The following is a 13594-nucleotide window of genomic DNA, read 5'->3' as shown; positions in this document are numbered from 1 at the left end:
CTTAATTGTCCATAACCTCTGATCAGTTGTCTAAATCTAAACCTATGTTTGAGATGAACGTTAGAAATCTCAAATCACTGAATGACTTAGAAATGGAATGCGAAGCTCTTCCAGGATTTTATCCACAGCCTGTAATAGCTCACCAGTTAACAAATAATGAGCTTTTCCAACCAGATGCTCTTTTGTTTGTTGGACTACAAGCTCCATGAGCATACTGACTGGGAAAAATGACAACTATTAATAGCCTCTACTGTGGTCCCTAACAGAAATCCCATATCCCCATTTCTGTTCTTATTGAATAACAAGCTAAATCATTTCTTGACTTGAGAATAAATCATTTATTGTCAGTGTCAGTAATGACAAAGTCATTAATAAAGGGTACAAAATAGAAAGTTCAAGTTGAGAAAGGGAACGTAGATCCAGCTTTTTCCTTTAGGAATCTATGGAATCCTGAAAAATTATAAATGAGGATGGTAAAAAATCTAGTTTGGTAATAGCTTGATGATTTGAGGAAAAAAGAGTATATGATCAGTACAACCATTTTTATCCATATGTTATAAATCCCAAAAAGTTTTTTCACCTTGAATAGTTTCAAAATATTGGTTGAATGACATTTCTGCAAATAATTATAGTAAACAGTATCTCTTCCCCCTTTTAAAGCAAAAAATGTATGACTACTGATCAGCAACGATGAATAATATCTGAGAGGTCCTATCACATATATCTTGACTGTGGATCTCTCAGTAGACAGGATAATGTTTTTGTGTTTCAATGAAAGACCCATGAAAACTACCATGTGCTTTTATGTACAGTTACAAGAAAAAGTATGTGAACCCTTTGGGATTACGTGGAGTTTTGCATGAATTGGCCATAAAATGCGCTCTAAACGTCATGTAAGTCACAACAATAGAAAAACACAGTCTGCTTAAAATAATACTACACAAACATTAGCTGTTGTCATGTTTTAATTGAACATAAGATAGAAACATTCACAGTGCAGGGTGGAAAAAGTATGTGAACCCCTAATGACTTCTCCAAGAGCTAATTGGAGCCAGGAGTGAGCTAACCTTGACTCCAATCCGTGTGATGATATTGGATGTGTTGCTGATAGCTGTCCTGCCCTTTAAAAACACACACCTGTTTTGGGTTTACTGGTCTCAAGAAGCACTGTCTGATGTGAACCATGCCTCGCAGAAAAGAGCTCTCAGAAGACCTACGATCAAGAATTGTTGACTTGCATGAAGCTGGAAAGGGTTACAAAAGTATCTCCAAAAGCCTTGATGTTCATGTGTCCACGGTAGGACAGACTGTCTACAAATGGAGAAAGTTTAGCACTGTTGCTACTCTCCCTAGGCGTGGTCAACCTGTAAAAATGGCTGCAAGAGCACAGCGCATAATGCTTAATGAAGTAAAGAAGAATCCTAGAGTGTCAGCTAAAGACCTACAGAAATCTCTGGCACATGCTAACATTTTTGTTGACACATCTACAATAAGGAAAACATTAAACAAGAATGGAGTACATGGGAGGACACCACGGAGGAAGCCATTGTTGTCCCCAAAAAATATTGCAGCACGTTTGAAGTTTGCAAAAGAGCACCTGGATGTTCCACAGCACTACTGGCAAAATATACTGTGGACAGATGAAACCAAAATTGAGTTGTTTGGGGAAAAACACACAACACTATGTGTGGAGAAAAAAAAGGCACAGCACACCAACATCAAAACCTCATCCCCACTGTAAAACATGGTGGAGGGAGCATCATGGTTTGGGGCTGCTTTGCTGCCTCAGGGTCTGGATGGATTGTTGTCATTGATGGGGAAATGAATTCCAGAGTTTATCAGGACATTTTGCAGGAAAACGTACGACTATCTGTCCGCCAACTGAAGCTCTGCAGAGGTGATGCAACAGGACAATGACTCAAAGCATACAAGTAATTCAACAAAACAGTGGCTTCAACAGAACAGAATACACCTTCTGGAGTGGCCCAGTCAGAGTCCTGACCTCAACCTGATTGAAATGCTGTGGCATGACCTTAAGAGAGCGATTCACACCAGACATCCCAAGAATATTGCTACACTGGAACAGTTTTGTGAAGAGGAGTGGTCCAAAATTACTCCAGATCGTTGTGCAGGTCTGATCTGCAACTACAGGAAATGTTTGGTTGAGGCTATTGCTGCCAAAGGAGGGTCAACCAGTTATTAAGTCCAAAGGTTCACATACTTTTTCCACCCTGCACTATGAATGTTCCATCTTATGTTCAATTAAAACATGACAACAGCTAATGTTTGTGTAGTATTATTTTAAGCAGACTGTGTTTTTCTATTGTTGTGACTTACATGACATTTAGAGCGCATTTTATGGCCAATTCATGCAAAATTCCACATAATCCCAAAGGGTTCACATACTTTTTCTTGCAACTGTACAGTTGATTTGGTCCTGTCTTCAGAACAAGGAAGATGGGAACAAAAGACTGATTTACTCACACTAGCTTACAGAGGTCAGCAAAAATCAGACACACCAAAAATTCTTGCCTCTGGTTGTTCTTCCATTCAACTGAATCCATTGGAAAGGAAAGTCTACAAGAGAAAGACCATAGAATCTCAGAGACTAAGACAAGCAAATAAAAGAAAGAGTTATTAATGGATGGAGCTGAGATAAAAAAAACCCCAAATTTCATAGTTGCTCAGGCAACCAAAAATATTAGGCCAGCACCTAGGAATGTGGTGCGTCTTTCAGTATGCAAAGCCCATTAGGGTATTTCATAAAAATGTTATACTTGATAGCTATTTCTGTCTACAGCATTTAGAAGATGTGTGGAATAAGAACACATAAGAGTTGACACCAACTTGTAATTGGTTACAACCATCAAACCTAATCTGTATCACAGAAGAAAAACCAATTCAAGAGCCTAAATTAAAAACTATTATACTCCCTTTGTATATAGCAGAACTGAAGTTTATGCCTAAATTGTCTCAGTAAATATATAAAAAATGTGAGTTGTACTCTTCACTTTTATGATATTTTATTTTCAGTCTTTCGTGCCTTTGCTTTTGCTTAACGGAACTGTTGTTCAAAATGAAAGTATATCGAAAAGAGATCAGACTGGAACCAAGCTCATTCTTCATGGAAATTGTTCTGAGTTTTAAAAAAACAAATCAAGAGGAATCTGATAGCATCTTCTCTGAATACTGTAATAATGAATTTTATTAAAACACTTATTCCATCAGATGCCGTGGATGTAACTAGCTTTGCTTGCCATACAGGGGAAGAATACTCAAGAAGAGACACGAGAGAGAAATGCCACCTTTAATACTCCAAAAGGCAGATGCTTCCTTCCTGTCCCTGAACATTAGCTGTTTGAAATCTCGGGGTGGAACAGGAGAAACCAGGAAAATTTTAATATGAATTTAATGTCTCCCCATAGCCTCAAATTAATTTGGAATTTCCTGGAAAGTTAGAAAATAGAAGAAAAAGTAAAACTTATCTGTTAAAAATTATCACATATCCTACAAAGGCTGGATGAAACAAAGTAAGTTTGGGAGGTACTTTCTTAAAGAATTGTTTCTGTAATCACAGCCACTGTCGTTTGTAGACCATGGTTTCCAAAGCCATTGTAGTGAAGTGGTTAAAATGCATTATTGCAGTCATAGAGTTCCCACAGTCAATGTTTATCTTTCCTAATGTAGGTTTGATTGGGGCTGACAACAATTGTAATCCAAAATAATTGGAGGTAATGTGGTTGATTAAGAAGGCTGGTTTTGCTTCTAATCTGGAATGCAAACACTTCTCTTGTGATAAAATCTTCAGTGGTTATCTTTTCTCACCTCTGCTTTCCTATGATTTGCAAAAGCCATCCAACATAGTCCTTTGCTTCCTGAGTCCTTCCAGCTTCATTGACTTGATTCCTTTCATTTGACATTGTGATACCAGTTTCTCTCTTGGGTAGTTCAAGTTTGTTTCTGGGGTGCAGAGGGGTACAAAAGCTGTAACTTAGGGATTCTAAGGAGTGCCATTCCAATAGGTATCTACTAATTTATATCCTATTTTTATCTAAGAACTAAAGGAAGCAAACATATTTCTCCTCCCATCTAATTTTATCCCCACATTAGGGCTGTAAGAATATTTTGAAGAGATTTTTCTGCTGTAGTCTTGCATTTTTCTGCATTTAATCCAATCCTCTATTATTTTCACTATTTGCTTTCAGTCTAGAACAGAGATAGTTGATTTTTTTTTTCCTCTGGGCCAATATTTCGTTAAGATTTTAGTTTTTATTAAAACAACAAAATATTTCAGTAATAATGGTGATGATATTATGTCCCTTCAAGGATGGATACAGTGAAACTATTATATAATTGTTGTGGTTCAAGAATGTCTTTAAAGGTTAAGGAATGGGTTAAAGATACTTGTGGATTATGCTATATATTTTATTTTATTTTTAGTTAAAATCAATAACAAATTGTACCAATACTGCTCATCAGATTTCCATGTCTTTGGAGCCATTAAAACTTTGGGCTGCCTTTGATCCATTGGCTGTATTTTATTTATCATTGCTATATCACTTCAGTTCTGAAAAACTTATCTGTCTTTATAGCTATCCATCTAATTTTATCATATTAAGTTCCCTCTTATTTCTGAAAAGCTCACATAGCATCCAAAGAGGTTATTCCATTTAAGAATCATAATGACCTCATAAGAAATTTTTGCCCATTTATATGGCACTCTGTCTGTGAAGCCACACTAAATATGTGTGAATTCTTTATTCCTTTAAAATATGTCCAGTATAGTATTGGGTGAGGATATTTTGCAAAGTTACAGCACTTAATCATAACTAGAGGTTGGTTTACCTTGAAGAGTTTTCCTAACCACTGAAACTCAGTTTATAGTTCCAGAAGATCTGAGCTAATGTCAAGGTCACATATTCATTTCATTTTTCTTTATATGTTAATTATTTCTAGCAATTAATTGTATCAGGAGGTACAATTTGGAACAGCTCATAATAATTATGATCTGTTCCAAATTGTAGATTATTATTATTATTATTATTATTATTATTATTATTATTATTATTATTATTATTATTATTATTATTATTTCTTGGTGTACTCATAAAGTGAATTAATGTAAATGAGCACACGCAATACAGATCTTAGACAGTGGTGTTACTTAGATAAGAATCTTGGGTAAAAAGTTGAGGAATTTATCAAGAGATAATTGCAAGGCCATCTAACTTTTGAGACCCCACTATAATATCATTAAGTCTAATTCATTATATTAATTAGAGTTTAAAATTGCTTTGCTGCATGAGTGATTTTATTTATCTCCAGGCTAAAACAATGGATACCATAATTCATGCCAAAATGGGGGCAGGAGGAATGACCAAAATCTAAAGAGGGGCCCAAAGCTTCTAAAACGTTTATAATTTGAGCCCTAGGACCTCACCTATTCTTTATAAGATTGCACAAGACTTTGGTCATTTATATTTATAATTTGAATATTGGATTTAATTTTGTCAATTCATAGACACCATCCAGAGAAATTGCAGATATCTTATATGCCTACTCCTACTCAAAATGTCTTGCTGAATCATAGTGAACATTTTATACAAAAGAAAAGCATATTGTATACATGAAATACACCATAGGCTTTTGTTAATTTTTGGTTTACAAATCACAGATTTTTTTAAAAAAATCTTTCATACCAGCATTTAGACATACGGAGACGTCAATTATCACAATGGAGGGAGAATTACATAAGTTGCAGCACCAAGTTGTGCATGAACATACATTTTAGCTGAAGTTAGTCTTTTCCCCCTGAAATTCATTTCTCCAATGTTACTGGGCATATTGTACAGTATTCAACTGGCTCATTTTTAACACTGCTATGAAGTATAAAACAATAATGAGCTTCTTACATGATTTTCCTTTTCTTATACGTGCACTCAACTTTTCAAGTTACAGATTAACTAATATATTCTTTATCCTGGATAAATCAAAACAATCTGTGATATTGACTTACTCATTCTTATTCTCTCTATGGTTCAAGAGCCACTCCACAAAATTCTTCTTCAGCATGTTGTCCAAAGTTTGACTGTAATCACTTGCCAAAGTACCCTCAGAATACCGCCTTAGATTTTCCCTAAGAATACATAGGAAGACACATAGGTCAAGTTTGCATATTGCAACAAGATATGGTCTGGATAACTATGGTTTCTTGAACAAAAGCTATTTTATTGGGTTTGCCCTGCATGACAAGCTAAAACTTTATGCTGAGCACAGTGACTGAACCTAATCAAGTATGTACTGTGAGAAATCAGTTCCTCTTTTCAATTTAGGGAGATAAATCTTCTAACAATTTATTGATTCAACATGGTTTGTCACATTAGGAATGGATGCAGGGGAAGTACAAAAAGGGAAAGCCATTAAAAAAACTTCAAATGATCATTTAGAAGACCATCTGAATTCAGCTTTAAGATCTGAGACTTCATCAGTGGAGGTTTTAAGAAGAAATTGGACGAGCATTTATCTGAAATGTATAGGAGCAAACTTTCAAGCTCTTGGCAGCCAATGAAGGGACCGATCTACCGATCTACCCAGCCCCTAGAGAGCTAAGACAGGACCAGTCTAGTGAAACTTCAGGTAACATGTGGCAGAGTGACAGCAATGAAGTGGCCACCATTTTGCCAAATTTCTATCTCATAGGGATCATGGGTACAAATTTTGAATGCATTCTATGAGTTAGCCTAGTTTGGCTGAAAAATTGTTATCCTGTGATACACCATTTTGCACAGTTGAAGGTGATAATTAGAATAGAATAGAATAGAATAGAATAGAATAGAATAGAATAGAATAGAATAGAATAGAATAGAATAGAATAGAATAGAATAGAATAGAATAGAATAGAATAGAATAGAATAGAATAGAGCTGGAAGGGACCTTAAAAGTTAACAGAACCTATACCATCTCAGACTGTCTAGTCTCCTCTTAAAAATCTTTAAACAAGAGTTTCCAAACTTTCAACATCTTTTTTGTGATTTATTTATTTATTATTTATTTATTTATTTGATTTATATACCGCCCTTCTCCCGAAGGACTCAGGGCGGTGTACAGGGCAATAAAAATAAGAATACAGGATACAAGATTTAAAGTTAAATGATTGTGCCCAATGTGGTAAGTTAGTTAAAATAATGTTAAAGCCCCAAACCCATCAGGCCAGGCCGGCTTGTTCGAATAGATAAGTTTTTAGATCACGCCGGAAGGAGCGAAGGTCGGGGGCCATCCGTAGTTCAGCCGGTAAATTTGGTGACCAAAACTGGCTGCAGTATTCCAGGTGTGGTCTTACTAGGGTTTTATAAAGCGGTACTAATATCTCGCATGATCTTGATTCTATGCCTCTGTTTATACAACCCAGGATTGTATTAGCTTTTTTGGCAGCTGCTGCATACTGTTGATTCATGGTTAAGTGATCATCCACTAGGACTACAAGGTCCCTCTCACAGTTACTGTTTTTAAGCCAGGTCTCGCCCAGTCTGTACTTGTACCTTTGATTTTTCCTGCATAAATGTAAAACTTTGCTTTTCTCCACATTGAAACTTATTTTGTTGGACAGGGCCCATTGTTCAAGTTGGTCAAGATCTTTTTGGATCCTGAGTTTTTTCTTCTGGGGTGTTGGCTACTGCTGCCAGTTTGGTGTCATCTGCAAATTTGATGAGTTCCCCTTCAATTCCCTTCATATAAGTCATTTATGAAGATATTGAAGAGTACTGGGCCTAAGAGGGAACCTTGTGGTACCCCACTGGTTACTTCTCTCCATGTGGATGTAGTGCCGTTGAGGTTATATTTAGTAATATATAAATGCAGATGGAGCTGCTATATCTTTAAGTGCCCTGGTTAAATATGTTGGGTGAACATAGCCATTTTAAAACATATTTCACACATGTAATATAGAAATACATTTGATTAACCAAGAGTAGCATTACTATACGGGTAGAAAAATGAAATCCAGTTTGATTGCTCAGTATTGATGCAGAGGTAACTTCCTAATGAAAGTGACAAAAAATGAATGATCAAAGCATCCCTATTTGTATATTTACCTGATGCCATTTTCTTCCATCAGCACAAAACTGAGAGAGATCAGAAGGAGAGAGACAACCTTGAAGGCTACCATGTTCACAACTGGAGCTCTGCAATTTAAAAGCATAGGAAACAGAAAAAGAAATTCTTCTGAACTAGAACTTGAAAGAATTACTTCTACTATGAATTCTCCAACATATAATTTTTCAGAAGTTGTGTACAGAATTGTAATGCAACCTTGTACATTTGCACCTAAATGCAATAGTAGACAGAATGAGGCAGGTGCCACAGATGCTATTTTTCCTGACTTTCTAACTGTACTAACCAGTCTTCTGTAACCTGGTGCCTTCCTGCTGTGCTAATTTTAACTTCTATAAATCTCAGCCAACGGAGAATTTGGCAGCTGAACTCCACCCCATCCAGTGATGAATTTCAGACGAAGTGAAAGACTCTACTCCCTTGCCCACATTAAAAATAATATTCCAGCACGAATAGTTTTGTCTTATGTGTAGAATGGGAAGGTAGATGCCATCTTGTCCCTTGCCCTGTGGATTAGCATTGTCCTCATCAGTAGTTACAGCCATACATGTTTATCAGCAGTTTGTCATCTTTCTACATGGCAAGCTACTGTATATTCCCACACACACCACCTTAAAGCATTTATGTGGTGCTGTTTTGCTCCATAAGTGATGGATTTGGTGTGTGTGTGTGTGTGTGTGTGTGTGTGTAGGAGTAAATTAAGACTATCTCATTCTGTGGAGGTAGAAACTGCTCACATCAGTATTGTATCAAAAACTTCAGCACTTTTGTAAACCACTTCACTCAAACATTTGGGAGGAAGATACTTTCCAACGAAGGAAAAGATAGTAAAATTGTGGGATACAGTGCTGTCCCATGAACATTAGTTATGAAATGGCTGTGGATTGTTGTTCTCATTGTGTAATCATTCCATTAGGGATGATTATTTTGTTTGTTTTAAATGAGAGTCAACCACCCCCTCTGTCCTTCAGAACCCATCTGCTCATTCTACAGAATGAGACTAAGGTCCACTAAGCTAAATTCCTATATAAAGGCACCATTATCTAGGATGTATTTACTCTGTGAAAAGACTGTTTAACTCCTGCCAGAAATTCTGCTGCACATTTTTTGCTTAGCCAAGTGTTAATTCAATTTAAGGAAAGAAAATTTGCTTTAGGTTTGTTTTTTTTTTTAAAAAAAACCTGAATGTCATGGAGAAGCCATCGGGAAAGGAGGACTTGAAGAGGAGCAATATAAATCTGGATAACAATTAAGTAGCCCACCTCCATCACCTTCACCATCACTGCCATCTCTCTATTTCAAATCTCTTTCTTCTTCTATTTTCCAAAGGGTCATTAAGCAACAGCACATTTGTTAGTGTAGAATCTGGTCCTCTGACAGCTGAATGAAATCTGAGAACCTACCTGGTCAAACTGCTTTTCATGAGAGGATCTGGCATCCAGCAACAAGGATTCCTTATATACCCAAGGGCATGACAAAACAAACCATTTCCTTAGGAACAACACAGGAAGCTCTGCACCTAATCAAACTAGATTAAAAGCAATTTAGGCCAGCTACTTTTAGGTTCACTGACCTTTGGAGCATGAAAATGCCCTTTTAAATTATGTTTGTATTCCTGCAATTAAACTTGTGCTGTGTTGCTAAAATGAAGATCCGGTGCATTTTCTATAATTAAAGCCATTAAGCATCCAGATTTCCCAAGAACCACTCCTCAGTTAATTAACAGAACCTAAGGGACCATGCTAGTATACTTTGTCCTCGCTGAGGCAATCCTGCATTTGGGCTGCATTTCTTCTTTGATTTTAGTCTGCTGTCTTTCCAGACACTGACAAAATGACAGATGGTTCCGCCGTTGACCCAGTGGCAGGGAATACAAGTAGGATATCTAGCAGTCTGTTGGAACCATGTTTTCAATATTTGTTATGGATGGATACAAAGTTGGAAAACTGTGAATCCCTAATGATAGCTCTTCCCATTTTATTTTATAGAAGATAAGATACAGTAGTTTCACAGAAAATAATAAGCCTGTATTTTATATTAATTTTCTATCAATCAAATTACTAGGTAGTCATTTCCGACTCTAGGGGCCGGTGCTCATCTCCGTTTCAAAGCCGAAGAGCCAGCGCTTGTCCGAGGTCGTCTCCGTGGTCATGTGGCCGGCATGACTAGACGCCAAAGGCGCACAGAACGCTGTCACCTTCCCACCGTAGAGGTCCCTATTTTTCTACTTGCATTTTTATGTGCTTTCGAACTGCTAGGTTGGCAGAAGCTGGGACGGGTAACAGGCGCTCACTCTGTTACGCAGCACTCAGGATTTGACCCGCCAAACTGCCGACCTTCTGATCGACAAGCTCAGCGTCCTAACCCACTGAGCCACCGCGTCCCTATAATCAAATTACTACCTTCCCCCTTATTTTTAAATGTCAATTTTCCCTTTACATTTACATTCCTTGCTTCCTCATGTGAACAGACAACAGCAAAGAGGTGGAAGAAAGAGAAGAAGTAAGCAGCAGCAGAGGGAGGCCTATTTCAAAAGGCAAGTTTGGCAGTAAGTAGCATAGGTATTATACTTTCAGGTTTTCAGGTTTCTGTGAATGTAGCTTTACAATAAAGTAGAATTAGTTCATCCAATTGTGATTCCTATGTGGTTTACCCTACAAGGCCAACATCAATTTTGCAAATATGGTATCAAAATACAATTTCATCTGTCTCTTCTGTAGCCTGACAAATTGGGGGAGGGTCTCTTCTGGCTTCTTGCTCCATCCGCTATCTAACTGTGGGCTATGCTGTTTCTTATCTGGCTGTTTTCTCCGTATTAAATGGAAACCAACCCTTTCTCACACAAAAAAAGGATTCTATCTTCCACCACACAGACAGCAGAAACAGGCACAAGAATTTGAACCTAGATTTTTGTATAACTAGGGCTTGCATTTAACACACAGCAGTTGCTGAAATTATTTTGTAATGGCTTTAGTGCAGCTTTGGCATTCTGAGACATCTACCAAGAGAAATCTGATAGCAGCATCTGACAAAAAAAGGTTACGCTCCTTGAAATAGAGGATGATTTTAAAAACAGAGCCATTCTCTGTAATGATCCTTGTTACTGTGTACAGAAAACTGCAAAAGATAGATGGTCACCTGGTACAGCAAAAAGTGTGGATCTGGAATAATATTGAAGTGATGCCACATATAAAACAGTCCAAATAGTCAATCTAAGCATTATAAGCAGAATTGGTAATCAATTAGTGGAAACTATTTAGCTGAATGGTTTTATAGCCTGTGCATCCAGCCCTTGTGCTCTAAGGCAAACTAGATACCATATCATGTTTCCACAAAGTGCTACTTGCACATTTGTTTCTCTTTCATTAAGTGCTTCTATGAAATGGAGAGTAAATAGCATGAAATAAATATCTAGTAATATCACAGACCTGCTGTTAGAAGCAATTGCTTCCCCTTACTTCCTATTAGCCTGTTGGAGCAGCAGGAGGAATTTACTTTGGAAAAGGCAACATTGCTCTGAAAACATCATATCACACATTTTATATATAGTACTTGGAAGAAGAACCACCATGCTGGCAACTGTGAAACGTTTGGTTTTCACACCATTTTATAGTCATTGCTGTTCCTTCTAATTGTGCCTTTGGTGGAGCAAAATGTTGAACAAGCTGATTATCCTAAAATGCTTTATTTGCTTGGGAATAGGGGGAAAAGCTATACACATAAATCTTCACTTACCAAGTGCGTCTTCAGCAATGGTTCAAGCTTACAATAGCACTAAAAAAGTCAATTGAAGTCTGTCCTCAAACTTACAATGTGATCATGAGATCAAAATTCAGGCACTTGGCAACCAGCACACATTTATGGCAGTTTTAGTGTCCTGCAGTCACATAGTCTTCAGTTGTGACATTCTTATGCCACTCTTGAGAAGCAAAGTCCTTAGGGAAACTGGCAATAAGTTGTAAGTTGGGATCATGTAATGTCATGCTTAATGACAGTGGTGATTCACTTAATGACTGCAGTGAAATTGATGTCATAAGTCTGATGCAGTGAGGTGATGTTTCATTTAATGACTACATTGCTTAATAATGAAGTGGCTAGTCCCAGTCATGATCATTAAGTGAGAACTTTCTGTACTTTTACTGAGACAAGGATACTTTGAACCCTGCATTGCAGTGACAATATCATGAGAAAATATATACATATGACTGCATTCTTAGAGATCTAAATATTCATATATGTCCACAAATACAGAACAGACTTAATTTCTCTATTAAAGCTAGAATATTTATGCTTACAACTAACATCTGAATTATCTGCTTCCAAAAAGCTCTGGCTAGAAAGCTGACCTTGCAAATAGAAAACCAATACATCAAGATAAAAAAAAGCTTAGCCCCATTTTTGGTTGTTGCGCTCCATGTTTTCTTCACTTGAATGACAAAATAGAAGAGTATGCAAAATCTTGCTCCATCCCATTTCTGATCCAAAGTGTAGGATGAAATTGTATGACTGCATTGGTTATGACTGCAAGGTGTAACCAAATTATGGGTATTCATAGATGGATTCAATTTATAATCTAGCAGGTAATTGCTGGAATGGGACATGTAGTTATATCATGGATAATAAATGGCCTCTTTCACCAAATTAATACTTACACATTAAAATGTGTTCACCACTGCAACTTGAGCTGCTTTTTCCCATTAAAATAACTGTTGAGTAGTGCTCCTCTCTGATATTAAATCTTTCTCTGATTCATTTAATTGATTCTTCTTCTTGCAGAGTGTAGGCAATCAGATTCAGTATTGGAGTTTTCATCTGCCAAATAGTAAGGTCGTTTTTTTCTCTCCCTCCCTCCCTCCCTTTCCTCTTGTGGGAAGTCAGCTCCCCAGAGAAGGAAATATTAAAAGGGCAGAAAAATATATTTCCTAAAAGATATTGAAGAACCAGGAACGCCTGCTCAGATTTCTTAATAGTCCCAGGTCTCCTTTCCCCAAGCAGAAAAACCAGTTCTATTGATATGCAAATGTGAACCATCAGGAAGGTTGGAGCTAGAACATTAAGAAGACAAAGACACCTTAAATCTACATACCCCAGACCCAGGGAAGCAGGACATGTCCTTTGGATATAATAGAATCAACCCATCACCATCAGAATGCCAGAAGAGCACACTCAGACTCAGGTCCAAAGTTCATGACAGAGGAAATAGCTTCAAACAGGAACAGGAAGCAACTCTAAACAAAAGGATCCAGAGGGTATAAAAACCTACTCCTTACATGTGGTTAGCCCTTCTTTTCTGCTGGAACCATCTTTCTGTCTGGCTTTCCTCTCCAGTAAACTACAACCTTCTTCCCAAAGCAGTTGCCATGTTTATTCCCAGCTTAGATGAATCATAATGAAGACTTTTCTTCCAAAATTTGGCAACCCTGATGGGACTCCAAGCTAACCTCTCCAATAGACTAAGACTGGTAAGCCCCATCTTGCCGGCAGC

The 13594-nt window shown here is 37.3% G+C and overlaps 1 protein-coding gene across 1 annotated transcript; it reads right to left on the bottom strand.

Annotated features, from left to right (window-relative positions):
- Positions 1-380: 380 nt before the first annotated feature.
- GIP (gastric inhibitory polypeptide) lies at positions 381-8164 on the bottom strand (the record flags this gene model as incomplete). Its single annotated transcript, XM_081344609.1, has 4 exons — positions 381-450; positions 3826-3960; positions 6017-6136; positions 8091-8164. 4 exons carry the CDS (start codon positions 8162-8164, stop codon positions 441-443), a joined length of 339 nt encoding a protein of 112 aa, XP_081200735.1. The 3' UTR covers positions 381-440.
- Between the last annotated feature and the right edge of the window lie 5430 nt (positions 8165-13594).

Source organism: Vipera berus, assembly GCF_964194415.1.
Source record: "Vipera berus genome assembly, chromosome: Z".
NCBI lineage: Eukaryota > Metazoa > Chordata > Lepidosauria > Squamata > Viperidae > Vipera > Vipera berus.
Note: the sequence above shows the minus strand (reverse complement) of the source record. Positions and strands in the feature narration are given on the sequence as shown.